This window comes from Phodopus roborovskii, unplaced genomic scaffold (assembly GCF_943737965.1).
Source record: "Phodopus roborovskii unplaced genomic scaffold, PHOROB, whole genome shotgun sequence".
Taxonomy (NCBI): Eukaryota; Metazoa; Chordata; class Mammalia; order Rodentia; family Cricetidae; genus Phodopus; species Phodopus roborovskii.
The window spans coordinates 7359324-7379248 of NW_026126636.1; the positions used below are offsets into that span (position 1 = coordinate 7359324).

Here is a 19925-nt window from a genome sequence, read left to right on the forward strand (position 1 = left end):
TCCCCTAGGAAGTCTATTAAGTCTGTCCCATCATCTCCTTGAGGCAGGACCAGGTACCTCTCCATACTCCTGTGTGTAGGCTGAGCAAGGCACCTCTCCATATAGAATGGGCTCCACTAAGTCAGTTTGTGCATTAGAGTTAGGTCTTGGACCCACTGCCAGTGGCCTCATACATTGTCCCAGCCACACCATTGTCACCTATATTATAGGAGTCTAGTTCAGTCTTATGCAGGTTCCCCATTTGACAGACCTGAGTCAGTGATCTCTCACTAGCTCTGGCCAGCTGATTCTGTGGGTTTCCCCATCATGATATTGACTCCTTTGTTCACATTTTTGCTCTTCAAGGATATTTTTTAAAGATTAATTTTACTTCTTTGTGCGCATGTGTGCCTGGGTGAGTATGGGTGCCCGTGGAGGACAGAACAGGGATTTGAGTCCTGCATATCTGGAGTTACAGTAAGTCGTGAGCCTCCAGATATGGGTACTGGGAACCCAACTCAGGTGGCTTTGGAAGAGCAACAAGTGCTCTTAACTGCTGAGTCATCTTTCCAGTCCCTTTTTAATTTTTAGACAGAGCCTTGCTATGAAGTCCAGGCTGGCTTTGAACTTGCAATCCCTCTGCATCCACCTCCCAAACTGGGATTACAGGCACGCACTACTGGCTGCATACAGGCTGTACCCATTCCATCAGAGAAGGTTGACTGTGAGCTGTTAAACGAAGTCCACAGTTTCTCTGCTTATGAACTAGGGACTCAGGAGGAAGTCGAAATATTTGAGGAAAAAAGGCAGGGTGGCACACGCCAGCCTACTCTATTTAATGAATTAAAGAACAGAGTTATAGAATGAGACCCTGTCTCAAACAAAACAAACTAAACCAAACCAAACCAACAAAAACAGCTACGTTAATAGACCAGGCAAGAGGAGGGAGGGACTCCTGGACACTCCTGAAAGACAAGGAAGTTGCACTTGGCCCGGTCCCCAGGCAAATAGAATTTGCATTATTATATATAGATCGGAAATGCTTGCAATCCATCAATCAGCTGCAAGTCACCCCATTCACTGGGCTCTGCCCTGTGGAATGGTGTGGAATGCGACAATTAATGAAGATGCCCCCAGGGAGCCATCACCCCACAGAAAGACTAAACAGGTGGTGGGTGCCATTCCACGGAAGGAAGGCTGAGGTAGCCAGTGAGAAGGCTGAGCATCCACGGAAAGTGCTTGCTCTAAGGTCGGGATACACAGGAAGCCTCAGGAGCAGGTGGCACGGGCTCGCTCTTAAACTCTCTTTATCCCCCACCCCAGGCTACCAGCCCTGCGATCCTCAGGTCATTTGCAACCGCGTGAACCACGTGCATGGCTGTCTGGCGGAGCTGCAGGATCAGGCAGCAAGGCGACGTGCGGAGCTGGAGGCCTCACGGAGCCTGTGGGCGCTGCTGCAGGAGCTGGAGGAGGCGGAGAGCTGGGCGCGGGACAAAGAGCGCCTCCTAGAGGCCACGAGCGGCAGTGGCGGCGCGGCGGGCACGGCGGGGGGCGCGCACGACCTGTCCAGCACCGCTCGCCTGCTGGCGCAGCACAAGATCCTGCAGGGCGAACTGGGCGGCCGCAGGACGCTGCTGCAGCAGGCGTTGCGACGCGGAGAGGAGCTGGCTGCGGCGGGCGGCTCCGTGGGTCCGGGCGCCGAGCCCTTGCACTTGGCCAGCCTGGCGGAGCGCGCGGCGAGCGCTCGGCGTCGGTGGCAGCGGCTGGAAGAGGCGGCTGCACGCCGGGAACGAAGGTTACAGGAGGCGCGGGCTCTGCATCAGTTCGGCGCGGACCTGGACGGACTCCTGGACTGGCTTCGCGACGCGTACCGCCTGGCAGCGGCCGGCGATTTTGGTCACGATGAGGCGTCCAGCCGTCGCTTGGCGCGCCAGCACCGCGCTCTCACCGGGGAGGTGGAAGCCCATCGTGGCCCTGTGGGTGGCCTGCGGCGCCAGCTGGCAGCACTGGGAGGAGCCAGTGGCGCCGGGCCGCTGGTGGTGGCGCTGCAGGTGCGCGTGGTGGAAGCCGAGCAGTTGTTTGCCGAGGTGACCGAGGTGGCTGCGCTGCGACGCCAGTGGCTGCGGGACGCGCTCGCTGTGTACCGCATGTTCGGCGAGGTGCATGCGTGCGAGCTGTGGATCGGCGAGAAAGAGCAGTGGCTGTTGGCCATGCGTGTGCCCGATTCCCTCGACGACGTTGAGGTGGTACAGCACCGGTGAGCGCGCACGTGGAAGACCCCTATGGCCCCTTGCTCACACACCCAATTTCACAAGCTTTGGGTCAACAGTTCACGTGGGGGCAATCCCAGCTTTATCCTTCATCAGCTTTGCGGCTGCCTTACATTCTGTGTCAAGTAGTGTAGGCACCATCGCCTATGTCTCAAGCTTGTGGTGAACAGGAGATGCGTTCACAGATGTGCAACACCTAGCAAATGTTTTCGGGGTACAGAGCCTCCCACAACCATTTGCTGTTATGATATTTATAGTCACAGAACACATATTGTCAGACCCCTCCAACCTGGCCCATACCGGGGAATCCCATTAACACCGATGCCATCTCTCTAGCTATTAAGGTGGCTCTCACCCTGGAGCACACCTTTAATCCCAGCAGAGGCAGGGAGAGCTCTGTGAATTTGAGGCCAGCCTGGTCTTCATAGTGAGTTCCAGGACAGTCAAAACTACACAGTAAGACGCTGCCTCAAAAATTAGTCAACAATCCTGGACTGATACATGGAGGGCAGGTTGAAGGAGGTGATGGTGCCTGCTGAGTTGGAGAGTAGAGCAGGAGGTCAAGTAGATACAGATCATGGGGGAACCATGTCCTAGGGGCAGTTATCCAGAATCAGGTCTGGAGGTCAGGGGCTGGGGAGCTATTTGGAGCTGCCCCTGAGCTAGGGAGTCAGAGGAGGACTAATTTGGAAGGGAGACAGCAAAGGCAGTTTGAGTCACAGTAGGTGTATCAAGGATGTGTATAACTGGCCATAACGTTGAAGACAGATTCAAAAGGGAAAGGTTGGGGTTGGACATGGAGCTGTGGAGGGCAAGCATTCAGACTGTAAGGATGGATGCTAGGATGGATGTAAGGATGGGAAGTCTAGAGGACCAGGCTGGAGTCTCACATTTCATCAGCCAGTAGAATAACTAGAGCCTGTGTTGCTCAGGGTGCCATGCACGCCTGAGTTCAGGGCCGTCTTCAGCTACATAGAGAGTTCAGGCCAGCCTTGGGCTACATGTGTGACCACGCTTCAGTAGCAGCAGCAGAAAAACAGAAGAAAGAAAGAAAGAAAGAAAGAGGAGGAGCTGGAGAGATGGCTCAGTGGTTAAGAGCACTGGCTGCTCTTCTAGAGGACCTGAGTTCAATTCCCAGCACCCACACGGCAGCTCACAGCTGTCTATAACTCCAGTTCCAGGGGATTTGACATCCTTACCAATACACACAAAATAAAGTTAAATACATTATTTAAAAAAGAAAGATTCCCACAAGGGAAACTGAGAAATAGCATAGGAATCTACAACCAAAGAAGTGGGCTGCTTCCTGCGAGTCCAGACCTCTGATTTCTCCATCCTCTTCCGCAGATTTGAAAGTCTGGACCAGGAGATGAACAGCCTGATGGGCCGGGTCCTGGATGTGAACCACACAGTTCAGGAGTTGGTGGAAGGGGGTCACCCCAGCTCCGATGAGGTGCGTTCCTGTCAGGACCACCTCAACAGCAGGTAGGTGGGGCCTGGGTGGGAAAGTCCTTCTTCCTGTCAGCCAGTGCCTTCTCTATCCATGAAAGCCAAAGGTGTGTGATTTCAGCCAGGAATGGAGTGTTAATGAGCACCTTTTAAATCAAGAACACCTTTTTTGAAAGGTGCACACTTGAGTGCAGTTCCTATAGAGGCCAGAAGAGGGCACTAGATCCTCTGGAGCTGGAGTTGCAGGGGGTTGTGGGCCGCCAGGCCGGATGTGGGCACTGGAAATGGAACTAGGGTCCTCTGCGAGAGCTGTGTAAGTTCTTAACCACTGAGTCATGTCTTCTGTCTCAAGGGCAACCTTGGCAGAAAGGTAATACCTACCCAGTCACGGTGGTGATGGGCTAATATGAGGGTGCAGCCCATCTCATTGGCTGACTACTGATTTGTTCAGAAAGAGTTTATGAGGTGCTATGATTGGCCAGGAGCTTTTCCATGTACTTCATCTTATTTTGGGGTTCTAATTTACTTGTCTATTACTTTGGCTTCTTGAGGCAAGGGCTCCTGTTGCTCAGGCTGGCCTTGAACTCACTGTGTAGCTGAGGATGACCTTGAACTCCTGATCCTCTTGCTTCCATCTCCCAGGTTACAGGCATGTGCCACCACACCTGGCTCTGTGTTTTGCTGTCTGTTTATACATCCATCCATCTATCCATCCATCCATCCGAGTCAGGGTCTCACTATGTAGCACCGGCTGTCCTGGAATTTACTATGTATACCGGGCTGGCCTTGAACTCACAGAGATCCACCTGCCTCTGCCTCCCAAGTGCTGGAATTAAGATGTGTGCCTCATAGCCAGCTTGCCACTTCCAGAATTTAAACATTTTAAATTTACATTTTCCTTCTTCCTTCCTCTCTCTCTCTCTCTCTCTCTCTCTCTCTCTCTCTCTCTCTCTCTGTCTCTCTGGAGGTCAGAAGACAATTTCAGTAGTCAGTTGTCTCCTACCATCATGTGGGTCCCAGGAACAGAACTCAAGTTCTTACTTACTCCCTAAGCCTTGCTTTTTTTCTTCTCCTTTCTTTCTTTCTTTCTTTTTTCTTTCTTTCTTTCTTTTTTCCTTTCTTTCTTTCTTTCTTTCTTTCTTTTTTTTTTTTTTTTGAGACAGGGTTTCTCTGTGTAGCAGCTCTTACTGTCCTGGAACTCACTCTGTAGACCAGGCTGGCCTTGAACTCACAGAGACCCACTGCTTCTGCCTCCCTAGTTCGGGGATATCTTTTAGCCCCAGGATTTAGTATTGTTTCAGAACAAACAGCAAGTCAACATCTTTCCTCTGGAAACACTATATACTAGCAGTCCTGCCGGCGTGGAGAGAACTGAGGCATGGAGCACAGGTCTTCAAACTGAAGCCCAGTCAGGCTCAGGTAGTGCATAGACAGCTAAGGAAGGAGGCAGTAGAGCCCAGGGGTTCAGGGGTTCAGGGCCAGCCTTGGCAACTTGGCAAGATCCTGCCTCAAAAAAACCAGAGGCATACCTGCATCCAATCCCACCACTCAGCAGACTGAAAGCAGTAGGAACACAAGTTTCAGGTCAGCCGTCTAGTTTCAGAACCCACCTAAAAAGGGATGGATGGGGTGGAGTGGAGAGATGGCTCAGCAGTTAAGACTGCTCTTGTAAAGCATCCAGGTTCAGTTCCCAGCACTCATATGGGGGCTTACAACCCTCTGTAACTCCAGTTCGAGGGGACCCAACACCCTCTTCTGACTTCCGTGAGCACGTGATTGGTGCTTGGTGCACATACAAATGTACAGACGAAATGAACACAGACCCCTCCCCAATTCTAAAAAAAAACGATCAAGCAAAAACCTCATCTATTTTATTTTACAAGTGTGAGGGCCAGAGCAGGATTGGCAGCCTCCTGTCCTCTGGGCGCTTGAGAGGTGGAGCTAAGGATTCCTGGGATGGGGAGGGGGTGGAGGTTGCAAGCAAGCTGACTAGCTGGACTAGCCAGTAGCCGGAATTGGAGAGCTACAGGTGCACTGAAAGACCCTGCCTCGGGAGATAAAACAGAGAGACATTAAGGAAGACAGTGACGTCAACCTCTAACCTCTGCAGGCTAACTCATGCGTACGTGCACCGGGACACACACGCAAACGTGTGTACAGAAGCGCGCACGCGCGCGCACACACACACACACACACCACACAGTTGTAAGAATCAAATCTGAATAAACAAAGGGCCTGTGATATGTTGGCACAATTAACTCTTTTTTCATGGTGCTGAGAATGGGATCCAGGACCTGTCACATGCTAAGCAAGTGCTGAATGAAGCAAGAGCTTCTTCATTCCAGACTTTTCATAATAGAAAACAGTGGGAAGAGCAGCATTGTGAACCGCGCTCTTTCTTTCTCTTTCTTGTCCTCTTGTGTATATAGCCAAGGCTAGCCTTGTACTCAAGACAATCCTCTTGCCTCAGCCCCTGGAGTGCTAAGATTATAGGCACGCATCACTCCACACAGCTGTGATTCTCTGGGTTGTCTGAGCTGCTTTCTGCCTTCGGTCGCTAATATGTGGCCTCTGAAGGAGAATGAAATGACAAACAGGGTTCTAATATTATTATGAAGACAATTTGATGGAGCTCGAGCAATACATTGAGAGCAGCCACTCTAAGCACTGTCCAGGGTGGGGTCCTATTTATCCAAGCACAAACCCGCGCTCTCCCGGGTCCCGAGGCGTCCTAGAGGTCAAGGCTGGATTTTACTCTGGTCACCTGGGCCTCCACGTGTCAGATCACCCTCTTTCCCGCCCCTGGACAGGTGGAACCGCATCGTGGAGCTGGTGGAACAGCGCAAAGAAGAGATGAGCGCCGTGCTGCTGGTGGAGAACCACGTGCTGGAGGTGGCCGAGGTGCGTGCCCAGGTGCGCGAGAAGCGCCGCGCGGTGGAGAGCGCGCCCCGGGCGGGTGGAGCCCTGCAGTGGCGCCTGAGTGGCCTGGAGGCGGCCCTGCAGGCGCTGGAGCCGCGACAGGAGGCGCTGCTGGAGGAGGCGGCGCTGCTGGCGGAGCGCTTCCCGGCACAGGCTAAGCGCCTGCACCAGGGCGCCCAGGAGCTGGGAGCCGAGTGGGGCGCGCTGGCCGGAGCGGCTCAGGCTTGTGGCGAGGCGGTGGCGGCGGCCGGTCGCCTGCAGCGTTTCCTGCGCGATCTGGACACTTTCCTGGATTGGCTCGTGCGGGCGCAGGAGGCGGCGGGCGCCGTCGAGGGGCCGCTGCCGCGCAGCCTGGAGGAGGCGGACACGCTGCTGGCGCGCCACGCCGCGCTCAAGGAAGAGGTGGACCAGCGCGAGGAGGACTACACGCGCATCGTGGCTGCCAGCGAGGCGCTGCTGGCGTCTGATGGCGCGGAACTGGGCCCCGGTCTGGCGCTAGACGAGTGGCTGCCCCACCTCGAAGTTGGCTGGCACAAACTGCTCGGCTTGTGGGAGGAGCGCAGGGAGGCGCTGGTCCAGGCGCACGTCTATCAGCTCTTCTTGAGAGACCTGTGCCAGGCGCTCGCGGTGCTGCGCAACCAGGTGCCCGCTGGCGGTGCGCTGGGGTGCGGGTTCGGGGCTGCCGCAGGTGGGGGTGGGATGCGGATGAGCTTAGATGTGTTTCCCGGGTCTCCTGGATTTCTATTTTATTCGAGATGGGGTAGGGAATGAAGGGAGAAGTAGTTATCGGGAAAATTGAGTTTTGGACTGTGACAGTGAGGGCAGGCGTGACAGAATTTAAAGGTTGTGCTGAGTGGTGAGTTTATGGAGTTGGTAGTTTTGTTATTTCTTTCTTTCTTTATTATTGAGATAGAGTCTTGTATGTAGTCTTGGCTGTTCTGGATCTCACTATGTAGACCAGGCTGGCCTCAAACTTACAGAGATCTTTCTGCCTTTGCTTCCTGAGTGCTGGGATTGAGAGCGTGCAGCACCATAAGTGGCCAATTTTAATTTTTAAAAAGATTTGTTTTTATTTGTTTGGCCCGCATGTGTCTGCACATAAAAGCACATTTAGAGTTCAGGGAGGCCAGAAGAGAGCGTCAGATCCCTTGGGATTGGAATGAGCCACCCTAAGGGTGCTGGGAATCAAACCCAGGTCCTTTGGAAGAGCAGCCAGTGCTCCTAACAACTGGGCCATCTCTGCAGCTCCCTATCTCCCCACCTCCCCAAGAAAAGGTTTCTCTGTGTAGTTCTGGCTGTCCTGGAACTCGCTCTGTAGACCAGGCTGGCCTCAAACTCAGAGATCTACCTGCCTCTGCTTCCTGAATGCTGGGATTAAAAGCGTGCACTACTACCACCTGCCTTAATTTTGAAAAAAAATTATTTTTATTATTTTTAATTTGTGCACGTGTGTGTATAAGCATGCGAGGGCAGGCTCCCGAAAAAGTCAAAGTGACGGAGCTCTGGAGCTGGAGGAGGTTGTGGACTGCCACATGTGGGGGCTAGAAACGCACCTTGGATCTTCTGGAAGAGCAGTAAATGCTCTTAACTGATGAGCCATCTAGCCAGTCGTTGGCTTTTGTGGAGACAGGGTCTCACCATGTAGCCCAAGATGGCCTGGAACTCTCAATATAGACTAGCCTCATGAAGTGCTGGGATTAAAGGTGTGTGCCATCATGCTCCGCCTGGGTTTTGTGTTTTGTTAGAGACGAATGTGTAGACCCATCACGTTTGGAGTGGCTTATTGGGATTGTGGGTTTTCTGGAAGGAAATAGCAAGAGGGGACAGTTGATAAATTTGGCAGACTGGGCACAGAGCTGAGGGAATCTGGAAGAGCATAGCGCTAAGGAGTGGGTTCAGCAAGGGCAAACGCCCTGAGGTGGAACTGGGCTTGAAGCCAGCTGGCGGCCTCTCTGGCGCCCTGGGGTGGAGCGGAGCTGACCTGTGTCCCTTCCGTTCCCAGGAGGTGGCGCTGTCTGGCGCTGAGCTCCCGTGCACTGTGGAGTCGGTAGAAGAGGCCATGAAAAGGCACAGGGATTTTCTCACCACGATGGAGCTGAACCAGCAAAAGATGCAGGTGGCGGTGCAAGCTGCAGAGGCCCTGCTGCGTCAAGGCAATGCCTACGGGGAGCAGGCGCAGGAGGCAGTGGCCCGGCTGCTGGAGAAGTAGGTCCCCAGTTCAGGAATCACAGGAGGTGGGGTCTGGGCATAGTGGAGCCAGGAGGGTTACCCAGCTCTTACCTCCCATCCCTGTTTTCTGCTTCTGTTTTCCCCTTGTTTCAGTTTAATTCCTTGTTTATGTTTTGAGATAGGGTCTCTTGTAACCCTGGTTACCCTGAATTTAATATTATTTTTATTATTACATCTATCTACTGCGTGTGTGCGTGCGTGTGTGTGTGTGTGTGTGTGTGTGTGTGTGTGTCTGTGTGTGTGAGCGCACTTGCAACAGTACATCACATGCTCGAGGGGAGTCAGTCCTCTTCTACCACGTGAGTACGAGGCTCCAACTGAGCTTTTCAGGCTTGGTAGCAGGCTCCTTCATTTGCTGAGTCATTTCACCCACTCAGCCTGGAACTTTATATGTAGCTGAGGATGACCTTGAACTCCTCATCCTTCTGACTTCACTTGTCTGTCTCATCCTCATCCTGGTGACATTATGCTTTTTTTTTTTTTTTTTTTTTTTTTTTTTTTTTTTTGGATAGGGTCTGCTGGAAAAGAGATGGTCCTAGCACTCAGGAAATAGAGGAAGATGGGCCTTTGAGTTGGAGGCCAGTCTGGTCTACAGAGCGAGTTCCAGGACAGTCAGGGCTACACAACAACGAAACCCTTGTCACAAAGTGAGGGGGTGGGGGAAGACAGGGGCTATGTAGCCTAGGCTGATGCCAAACTCAAAATAATCCTCCAGCCTCACACTCTTGACTCGCCCTACTGCTCCTAGCTTTACTATATTGCTTTAGATTTGATTTAAATGGCGACTTTGAGAACCAACAGGAGGTAGCGAACCCAAAAGGTAGAGTTTGGACAGTGAGAATCTCCTTTCTCTAGCCTGACAAAAGAGACTGAATCTGGGTGACAGTGGGCCCACACTGTTAAAAGCTATGCAGATATGTGCCCCAGCTTTCCCGAGGAGATGCTCCTGTGTCCCACCATGTTGGTTGACAAATATGTTGACTAATATCAGAGCCAGAGCAAGAAAACTAAAAGGGTCTGTGGGAGCCCACGGGGAATGTGTGTCCCAGTTCTGAGCTGACTGAGGCAAGGATGAAGACAGGTCTCATCTCTGAACCTCTCCAGCTCCCGGAATATTAATTTGACAGGGGACACGTTGCTACCCTGTAGGGTGGGTGAGAAGGTTTTCCCACAAGGCCGCTAAGCCATGCAGTTGGTATATTAGTCTGCCTGCCTTGTTGTGCCATGTGTCCGTGGATTCAGAGGGACCTGTCTATCTGGGAGGAGGTGATGGAGCAGAGCAGAAGGTCAGGGCAGGAGAGGCTGGGATTTTACAGTACCGGTGCCAGATGATCAAGAAGGCCAGAAGAGGGCACCAGATCCCTCTGGAACTAATTTTCCAGTTGGTGGTAAGCTGGCATGTTGGTGCTGGGAACCAAACCCAGATTCCCTGCAAGAGGAACAAATGCTCTTAACTGACCAACCATCTCTCCAGCAATCCTTTTACTTGGATTTTGGGTTTCCTTACTTTTGTTTTTGTTTTGAAGCATGGTGTCAGGTAGCCCAGACTGGCCCGGGTATAGCCCAGATATAGCCAAGGGTGACCTTAAGTTTCCTATTCGCCTGTCTCTGCCTCCCACAGTCATTTGGAGTGTGTAGGAGAGAGAACCCAGAGTTTTATGAATGCCAGGCAAGCACCTCATCAAACCAGTTTCATGCCCATCACCAAATAACTTGCCTTAGCTGCATTTTGCATATGAGGCTCAGAGAGGGAGTTGATTTGTTCAATGTCTTGGCCAGGTAGTGGTATAGTTGGGCTTGGAACCCTATTCATTTCTCTGCATCACACACACACACACACACAGAGAGAGAGAGAGAAAGGCTTTCCCACATCACTCATTGTCCTGCCCCCCCCAACCCCAGGCCTGGCTTGCAAAAGTGGAGTTGAGTGCAGGTAAACTTCTGAGGCATTTCCATTTCCAGTTTCCTGGGAGACAGGACAGGAAGTAGCTGTCTTTTGCTTGCTCTTGGGTCCGTCCTGCTCTTCTAAACTGCTTGGCCTCTGGGTCTCTCTGGATGTGGGTCCCACATGCTCTTGACCCCTGCATACCCACCTATTTCTATGTCTGTTTCCTGTTTTTTCTCAACTCAACTTTTCTCTTTAAAGAAAGATGTTATCTGCATCTTTAATGCCCCCTTCTCTGGGCAATAGCCCAGGCTGGCCTCAACTCTTTTTGCTTGTTTGGTTTTTGAGACAGGGTTTCTCTGTATTGCTTTGAAGTTTGTCCTGGAATTCACTCTGTAGGCCAGGCAGGCCTCGAACTCACACCTGCCTCTGCCTCCTGAGTGCTGGGATTAAAGGCATGAGCCACCAATGCCCGGGCCTGGCTTCAACTCTTTATACATCTGATGCTGACCTTAAATTCTAGACCCTCCAAACTCAGGCTCCTAAGAACTGGGCCACCATACCCCCCCCCTTTTTTTTCTCTTCTTGGACCTTATGTTTGTTTTATCACATGGTCATCTCTGTCGCCTACAATCATTTGTTTATACATTCATTCAAAAAGAACATATTGAGAAACCACTGTATGCCAAAGAGCTCATGGCTGTGAACAGACAGAAACACCCTAACAACTGCCCTTAGTCTGGGGAAATGGTCAGTGGGTAAAAAGCTCAAGGTGCAAGCATGAGGATCTGAGTTTTACCCCTAGTACTCATGCAAAAAACTAGGTATGAGCCGGGTGTTGGCGGCACACACCTTTAATCCCAGCACTCGAGAGACAGAGGTAGGTGGATCTCTGTGAGTCTGAGGCCAGCCTGGTCTACAGAGAGAGTTCCAGGACACCCAGGACTGCTACACAGAGAAACCCTGTCCTGCAAACAAACAAACCTGGATATGGTGGCCCATGTCTGTAATCCCAGCACTGCGGTGTGTGTTTGGGGGTGGGGGGGACCTGAGGTGCCTGGAGGCTCTATGACCAACTGGTTTAGCCAAAAGATGAGCTCCAGGTTAAATGAGAGACACAGTATAAAAAAATAAGATGGATGGCGGTAGAGGAAGACAGTGAAGATTGACTCCTGGCCTGCACACGTGTGCACACGCACACACATACCACTCATGCTTGTGAAAGTGATACCCTTGGAGGGGACAGACATGATAAGGGGCATGCACAATGTCCTTGTCAAGTGCCAAGGACACACTAAAGGAGGAAGAAAACCAGGAAGAGTCAGGGAATGATCAAGAGGGACCTCTGAAAGCTGGCATTCAACAGGTGTGTCACGGCCTCTTGCGCAGTTGAACCGGCCCTTTCACAGGGACTGCATACAATTTGTAACAGTAGCAAAATTAAAGTTACAAAGTAGCAATGAGAATAATTTTATGGTTGGGGCTCACCACAACACGAGGAACTGTATTAAGGGGTGGACACATTGGGAAGCTTGGGAACCACTGAACTAGACCTTGGGGTAGGTCATTGCCAAGGCCTTGAGGTAGAAGATGCTGTTCAAGTCGCAGCCAGGAGGACAGCGGGGTCTTGATTAGAAGAGGGGAAAAAGAATGATGGGAAAAACAGTAAGGAGAGAGAGAGAGAGAGAGAGAGAGAGAGAGAGAGAATGTGTGTAGGGCCTGGAAGTTCAAGAGAGTATTGGAGGCCTGAGGAAGACAGTATCATTAAAAAAAAGAGAGAATAATTGCATTTATTTATTTTGTGTTTGTGTGTAAGTGCCACGGTTTATGTGTGCCAATTAGAAGACAATTTGTGGGAGTCTGTCCTCTCCTTCCACCATGTGGGTCCCAAAGATTGAACTCACATCACCAGGCTTGGCCACAAGCTCCTTTACACCCTGAGCCATCACAGGCCCAGCAGCTTCATTCTTGCTGTCTTCTCTCTGCCTAGATTCTGGGGATGGAAGATGACAGGATAGGCATGCATATAAGCTGATGGAGTACCACACTACCAAGCCACGCCCCAGTCCCTCACTGGGGGATTCTAGGCAGGGGCTCTACCACTGAGCCACACCCCCAGCCCCTCACTGGGGGATTCTAGGCAGGGGCTCTACCACTGAGCCACACCCCCAGCCCCTCACTGGGGGATTCTAGGCAGGGGCTCTACCACTGAGCCACACCCCCAGCCCCTCACTGGGGGATTCTAGGCAGGGGCTCTACCACTGAGCCATACCCCAGCCCCTCATTGGGGGATTCTAGGCAGGGGCTCTACCACTGAGCACAACCCATCTGTTTCTGTTTCTGTCTCCTCTATTTCTTTCCTGTCTCTCTTGTTCTCTTTATTTTTGTTCCCATCTCTCTGGGTCCCCCTCCTTTTTCTCTGTGTACCTGGAATTGAACCTAGGACATCACACATGCTAGGCAAGCTGTCTACCTCTGAGGAATTTCTCCAGCCTTCTGTTTTCCTTTCATCTCAGCTCCTGGGTCCATGGGTCTTAGTCTGTTTCTGTGTCTCTTTTAAAGGTTATGGTGGCTATCTTTGATTTTGTTTTTTCAAGACAGAGTTTCTCTGCATAGTCCTGGCATTTCCTCTTAGTCCAGCCTCAGACTCAAGAGATCGCCTGCCTCTGTCTCTCAGGGGCTGGGATTAAAGGCCAGTGCCACCACATTCAGCTTGATTTTGTTTCTAAGTGTCCTTATTCTGTTGCTGTTTTTGTGTGTATGTGTGATATGTTTGTGTAGTAGCTGTATGTGTTGTGTGTATGTATGCGTGATGTATGGTATGTGTGCATGTGGTGATGGTGTGTGTGTTTGTGTGTGGCATGTGTATGGTGTGTGGTGTATGGTGTTGTGTGTGTTCTTTGTGTGTTGTGGGTAGTGTGTATGCTATGTGGTATACGGTGTTGTATGTGTGGTATGTGTGTATGAGTGTGGTATGTGCATGTGTGTGTTGTGCATGTGTCTGTGTTGTTACTGTTGTTACGTCTCTATGCTTCTCTCTTTCATTGTGTATCCTTTATCCCCGCCCCCCCCACCCCGTCCAGTTTCCAAGGAGCCCTGTCCTTCCAATGTTTCTCGGTCCCTCACTTCCCCCTGCTTCTACTTAGCCGATGCCCTCATACTGCTCCCGTCAGCACCCTGTTCCCATGCCTGGGCCTCTCTCCAGCCGTTCTCTTCTCTCCAGGAGCCAAGACAACCAGCTGAGGGCCCAGCAGTGGATGCAGAAGCTCCTGGACCAGCTTGTGCTACAGCATTTCCTGAGAGATTGTCACGAGGTAGGTCCCCCAGAAAGGCTTGATCCCTGGTGGGGGGCGGGGCTGGGACGCCCCGTCTAAGTGGGTCAAGGAACCATGCTCCCCCCTATGCCACCAGGAGGCGTGCTGCGTCCTGTGCCAGAGCACATGCCCAGAAGCTCCCTGGCTGCCCACGTGAGCTCCAGGGAGACAGAAGGGGCCCTGGGCTCCCCTGGCAACCGCTGAGTTCGCGCCTACGGTTCCTAGGGAAGGAGTGCTGATCTCACCTTTCTCTAGAGATGTGTGAACCGCGAGAGACTGAGGGTTGGGGGTGGGGGTAGAGGATGGACCGGTGGCCAGGAGCACTCCTTCAGTCACAGATGGCCTGAATTAAGCCTCCCCGTTTATTTGGTTTAGTTAGCTGTGATGCTGGGGAACAGACTCCAGGACTTGAGCTCTAGGCAAGGGCTCGGGTTAAATGAGCTCTGTATCCCCAGTCCCTTGGTAACTAAGAGTCCCTTCTTCATACCTTGGGGATCACATCTGATAAAAGATGGCCCGACTCCCCTCAGCATTGAAATACTCTGGAAACTTCCCCCTCTTGCCTTGCATTCCAAAGGAACTCCTATGGACCCGGACCACCCCGTAGACATTCTCTTAATTCCCAGAGATGTCTTGGCCCCAAGCTCCCCGATCTGTGTCATCCAGGACTAGACTCTGTCCCCACAATGAGCTGGTACCTGTTTCTTCCTGAAGGTTCAGGAACCAAGTCCTTGCCCTCCCACTAAAAATAAGGTTTGACTCTGCCTATTGAACACCCATGGCAGACTAGTCTCCACTCGTACGGGTCTCCAAACCTCCTCCCCATAATTAGGAGAGCCCCATTAGCAATGAGTCCCTGTTGGCCCACCTTCGCACTGGAGATAGTACTGGACAGAATCACAGTCGTTCCAGACCGTTCCTGCCCCTAATCTCTACCCTCATGTGGTACTGAGAAACCGCAGCCCCTTCGGGCTAATGATGGTTCAGGAGGCCCTCCAACCCCGCTTACCAGGTCCACACCCTCACCTAGTTGAAGGAGCTGGGGACCCTGACCCCCTCCTGCCATTAGGAATGGCCCTGTGCCCCGGGGTTCGACTGTTCTGGACTCGGTAGCATCGATCTGAGAAGGATCGGAAGGTACCCAGCCTGGAAGCTCAGAGAAGGTGATGATTCCTCCCCCACCCGGACTGGGGCCCCCCGCAAAGAAGGCGGGCCTGGAGGCAGGCAGGGGGCGCGCGCGGGCGGGCGCGTGGCCGCGGCGCGGGGGCGAGGGAGGGGGCGCGCGCCCGCCGGAGCCTCAGCCGCTGCCGCTGCCGCCGCCGTCGCAGTGGAGGGGCGAGCGCCCGTCCGCCCGCCGCAGGGACGCTGCTCCAACGCCGCCGCCGCCGCAGGTCTCGGGGGCGCCAGAGGGAAGGGGAAGAGAGAGGGGGAGGGGGCCGGCGCGCGCCTCCGCGGACACGCGCGGGGGAGGGGGCTCGTGCGCGTGCTCGCCAGCCAGGCGCGCGCGGGAGGGGGCGGCACGGGGGCGGGCCTGGACCCCCGCCCTGGATGGGGGGGTGGAGGGACGAGCCGGGAGCTGTCCGCGGTGCTGGCTGGAGCCGCAGCGGGAGGGGGCAGGGAGGGAGGGCTAGCCTAGGCTAGTCTGCAGTTGCGGTATGGGCGAAGCCGGGGGTCTCAGCCTCCTTAAGAGGGGATCAGATTTGCCCTGGTCTTGAGGGATTCCCGGATTTTTAGCGGTTTGGGTCTTCAGTTCCTGCGGGGTCCCTAGCGGTCTGGAATGATGGGGCGATTCACTTTGGAGGGGGGGTGCTCTGCATAGGAGATGAAGTATTAGATGTGGTCTGAGCCCGAGGGGCTCTGACTTTCGGAGAGGTTCCCCTTGGTTATGAAGAGTCTAGCCTTGCACTGAGCGGCCAGAGGGGACAATCCCTTTAGGGGCTTTACCTAGAGAACGCCATCACCTCCGTTAGGGGTTTTGCCTTCACTGTGGGACTCCGGTTGCGTGTTCATCCCTGTGCAGGGAATTGGGGGATTCGGCGTTTGACTTTGCGCGTGTGTGTATGTGAGAAGCTGTCCTGGTCCCCTGAGGAGCACATGCTCTGGGGACGTGGGGTGGGGTGGGGTTTGGCCGGCTCGGGATTTGTCCTTGAATATGACTGCGTTTGCCTCCCGGGACCGCGGCGTCCGGCCTTTTTTTTTTTTTTTTTTTTTTTTTTTTCAGTAGGGGGGGAGGAGGATCTTGTGACTGGAGGGGGAGGAGCAAACTGTCCCACGTTCAGGCTGTGGTCGGGAGGAGATTGTGGCTTTGGGATTGGGAACAAGCGAACAAGACTTCTTTAATAAGCACTTTCCCCCTCCCCAAGTGCTGGAGATGGAACCAGATTCTAGAACTTACTTTTTCGTGCTGAGCAAGCAATCACTCTACCCCTGGACTCAGCCCCTCACTCTTGCGGAGGAGGGGCCTCAGTAAACAGCCCTGGGCTTTTTGCTGTCGGGAGTAATGAGGATATTCTTGCTGTTGCATCATGGATGATTTTAGGGGGTGCTGGATCAAGGGGATTTGGTCTGATGCATAATGGGAACCCCACATTTTGGGGGTAGATTGGGTCTAGGAATCAGAAGGCAGCCTGTTGCTCATATTTTGGGTGTTGGCTGGTCATGATTTGGGGTAACTGTGGTCTTAGTCACAGTTGCTGGATTTAGGTTTCATGAGAATTTCTGAGCCCAAGGGATGGGACTCCTCTAGTTTGGAGGCCTGATTATCAGGATGCTAAACATGGAAATAGCTGGGAGGTTGTTTGGGGGGTGTCGATCTGACCGTGGGGTGCTGAGGCTAGATTTGGGGTTATTCAACCTGTGGAGCAGGTTAAGGATTTTTTTTTAAAAATGAATCAACAAGGTCTTACTATGTAGCTCAGGCTGGCCACAAACCCAATCTCCTCCTCTCCCAGCCTGCCCAATTCTAGGATGCAAGCATGCATCCTTCCCCGTCACCCAATAAGGTGGGTTCCGTCCTTATTAGGGAGTCACATAATCTTCCCCTTTTGAAAATGTTATTTTTTATTACATGTATCTACTCATCTTACACACGGATATGTCTTGGGGTGCCCTCGCCATTATGCATGTGAAAGGGTCAGAGGTCAATTCTCTCCATCCACCATGTGGGTCCCAGGCTTGGCAGTGAGTGCCTTTACTGGATGAGCCATCTCACCAGCCTGGGGGCTCCGTGTTGCTATGGGTGTGACGGGGGCTGGAGATTCATCTGACTGAAGAGGTCCTTTCAAGGGGTTGATTTGACCCGCAGTGCAGAGAGGGCGGTGGGCTGGCAGAGCCCAAGGCTTTGGTGTTGGGGGACCACATAGGCACCTTTTATCCAAGAAAGGACTTGAGAGTCCTCTCCAATCAGCCTTATGCGCATCGCTTTTCCTGTTAGCCCTACTCTGATCAGCCACGACCCTGGCCTGGGGGTTCTTTTGAGAGGTTTTGTGAGGCTGTGACAGATGGGGGAAGGCAACCTCCTGAGCCCTCTTATCTGCCCTGCACAGCTGGATGGCTGGATCCATGAGAAAATGCTGATGGCTCGAGATGGCACTCGGGAGGACAGCCACAAGCTGCACAAGCGATGGCTCCGGCACCAGGCGTTCATGGCTGAGCTGGCTCAGAATAAGGAGTGGCTGGAGAAGATAGAGAGGGTGAGGAAGGGGAAGCGTGTGTGTGTGTGTGTGTGTGTGTGTGTGTGTGTGTGTGTCCCTCATTTCTGATGTCTTCCTTCTGGGCTGGTATCCCAACTGGTTCAAACATGTATCGTGTCTGCTTGTTCCTAGCCATATGGCATGGAGTCTTTATTGTAACCCCGAGCCTCAGTTTGCTTATCTGGACAGTGCTCATCATCTCTTCCAATTGTTGCTCAGAGCCTCCCTCCTGTTTATCAACATTTCTCCCATCTTATAAACCCTACTATATTTCCCTTCGTTTCACTTTTAATACGGAAGGAAGCTTTAGTCACTGTTGGAGTCCCCTGGGTTAAAGTAAAATTTAGATTATTATTATTATTATTTTTTTTTTTTTGCCAGCCCTAGTTTCAAGTTTCAGGGTCTGTGACCAGCTGTGATATCTTAGAGACCTGTGCTGTCCTCCTAGACCCCAGGTTTCTTCCACTTTTTCTGGTTTCCTTTTTTGCTTGCTCTGAGATACGGTCTTGCTATGTAACCTAGGCCTGCAATCCAGGACCTTCCTGGCTCAGCCTCGTCAGTGCTGGATTACACACCCAACTCCCATTTACTCTCGTGAGTAAAAGTAGGCAAATGGGTGAAGCCACTTCTCTGAGTTTCTGCAAACATAAAGTGTGTCAGAACACCAGGCATCTGGCACGTGAGACACGAGACAAGGCCAAGGCCCCCGTTACTGTGATATGTGGTTTTTTTTTGTTTTTTTTTTTTTTTTCCTGGTGCTGCAAATTGAACTCAAGACTTCATGCATGCTAGGCAAGTGCTCTCCCAACCTAGCTGCAGTATAGCCCAGGCTGGACTCAAACTCACTGTGTAGCTGAAGGTGACCTTGAACTGCTGATCCTCCTGCCTCCCACCTCCCAAGTGCTGGGAAGGCAGGCATGCAGCCCACGCATGGCTTTCTTTTTATTTTATCTTATTTACCTGTTTTTATTATTTGTTGAGACGGAGTGTCATTCAGTGCCTCCCCCGCCTCTGCTTCTCAAGTGGTAGGATTTTAGGTGTGAGCCACCATACCTAGTTCAGTATTATTACTTATTCTTTTATTATTATTATCATCATCGTTATTATTTTGGTTTTGGTTTTTCTTTTTTTTTTTTTATAGATTTTATTTTATTATGTATAGTGTTCTGTCTGCATGTCTGCCTGCACGCCTGCACCAGATCTCACTACAGATGGTTGTGAGCCACCATGTGGTTGCTGGGAATTGAACCCAGGACCTCTGGAAGAGGAGTCAGTGCTCCTCTCTCCATCTCTCCAGCCTCAGGTTTTGGTTTTTCAAGACAAGTTTCTTTGTGTAGCCCTGGATGTCCTGTATCTTGCTCTGTTGACCAGGCTGGCCTTGAACTCATAGAGATGGGCCTGCCTGAACCTCCCAAGTGCTGAGATTAAAGGTACACTGCCTGGCTTTATTATTTATTTATTTATTTGTTTGTTTGAGACAGGGTTTCTCTGTGTAGCTTTGGAACCTGGCCTCGAACTCATAGAGATCTGCCTGCCTCTGCTTCCCAAGTGCTGGGCTTAAAGGCATGCACCACCACTGGCAAGCCATATATATATATATATATATATATATATATATATATATTTTTTTTTTTTTTTTTTTTTTTTTTGAGACAGGGTGTCCTTGGCTGGCTTGGAGCTCTGTATGTAGACCAGGCTAGCCTCAAACCCACAGAGATCCTCCTGGCTCTGCCTTCCAAGTACAGAGATAAAAAGCGTGTGCCTGTTACTATTGACATGTCAAGGCAGTTGACTTGTTTTGTAAGGGCCTGGGCAGGTACTTGCACAGGGTGTCAACTCCCTAACCGCCCCACATTCTGATTGAACCCTTAGATCTGCAGCCCAGGGCACCCCCATTTCTCTAACCAAACAGAAACACTCGGGTTCGCTCCATGCCTTAAGTGACCATAGGGGCCCCTTAAGGGGCAGCGTGTAGCAAAGCCAGTCTTCTGCAACTCCAGCTTAATGGAAATTCATTTTCTCCCTGCCCCCCCCCTTTCCTCTTCTTCTCCCATCCCCTCTTCCTCCTCCTCTCCCGCATCTCTTTTGCCTCTTTCTTGCGGTCCTACTGTGTGTACGTATCTCCTCGTTCATCACTCTGTGACCATCTGTCTTTCCCTATTTCCTCTCCATACTTGTTGGGCTCTCT

General features: G+C 52.1%; 2 protein-coding genes across 2 annotated transcripts in view; one reads left to right on the forward strand and one right to left on the reverse strand.

Annotated features, from left to right (window-relative positions):
* The window catches only part of Sertad1 (SERTA domain containing 1), a 135829-nt gene that overhangs the window by 67815 nt on the left and 48089 nt on the right, over positions 1-19925 (reverse strand). The gene's annotated exons all lie outside the window — the stretch shown is intronic.
* The window catches only part of Sptbn4 (spectrin beta, non-erythrocytic 4), a 78967-nt gene that overhangs the window by 28156 nt on the left and 30886 nt on the right, over positions 1-19925 (forward strand). The window contains exons 14-19 of the mRNA XM_051206947.1: positions 1303-2236; positions 3597-3734; positions 6509-7259; positions 8620-8822; positions 13955-14045; positions 17591-17737. Of these exons, the coding sequence (XP_051062904.1) occupies positions 1303-2236; positions 3597-3734; positions 6509-7259; positions 8620-8822; positions 13955-14045; positions 17591-17737 (2264 nt within the window). The remainder of the gene's footprint in view (positions 1-1302; positions 2237-3596; positions 3735-6508; positions 7260-8619; positions 8823-13954; positions 14046-17590; positions 17738-19925) is intronic.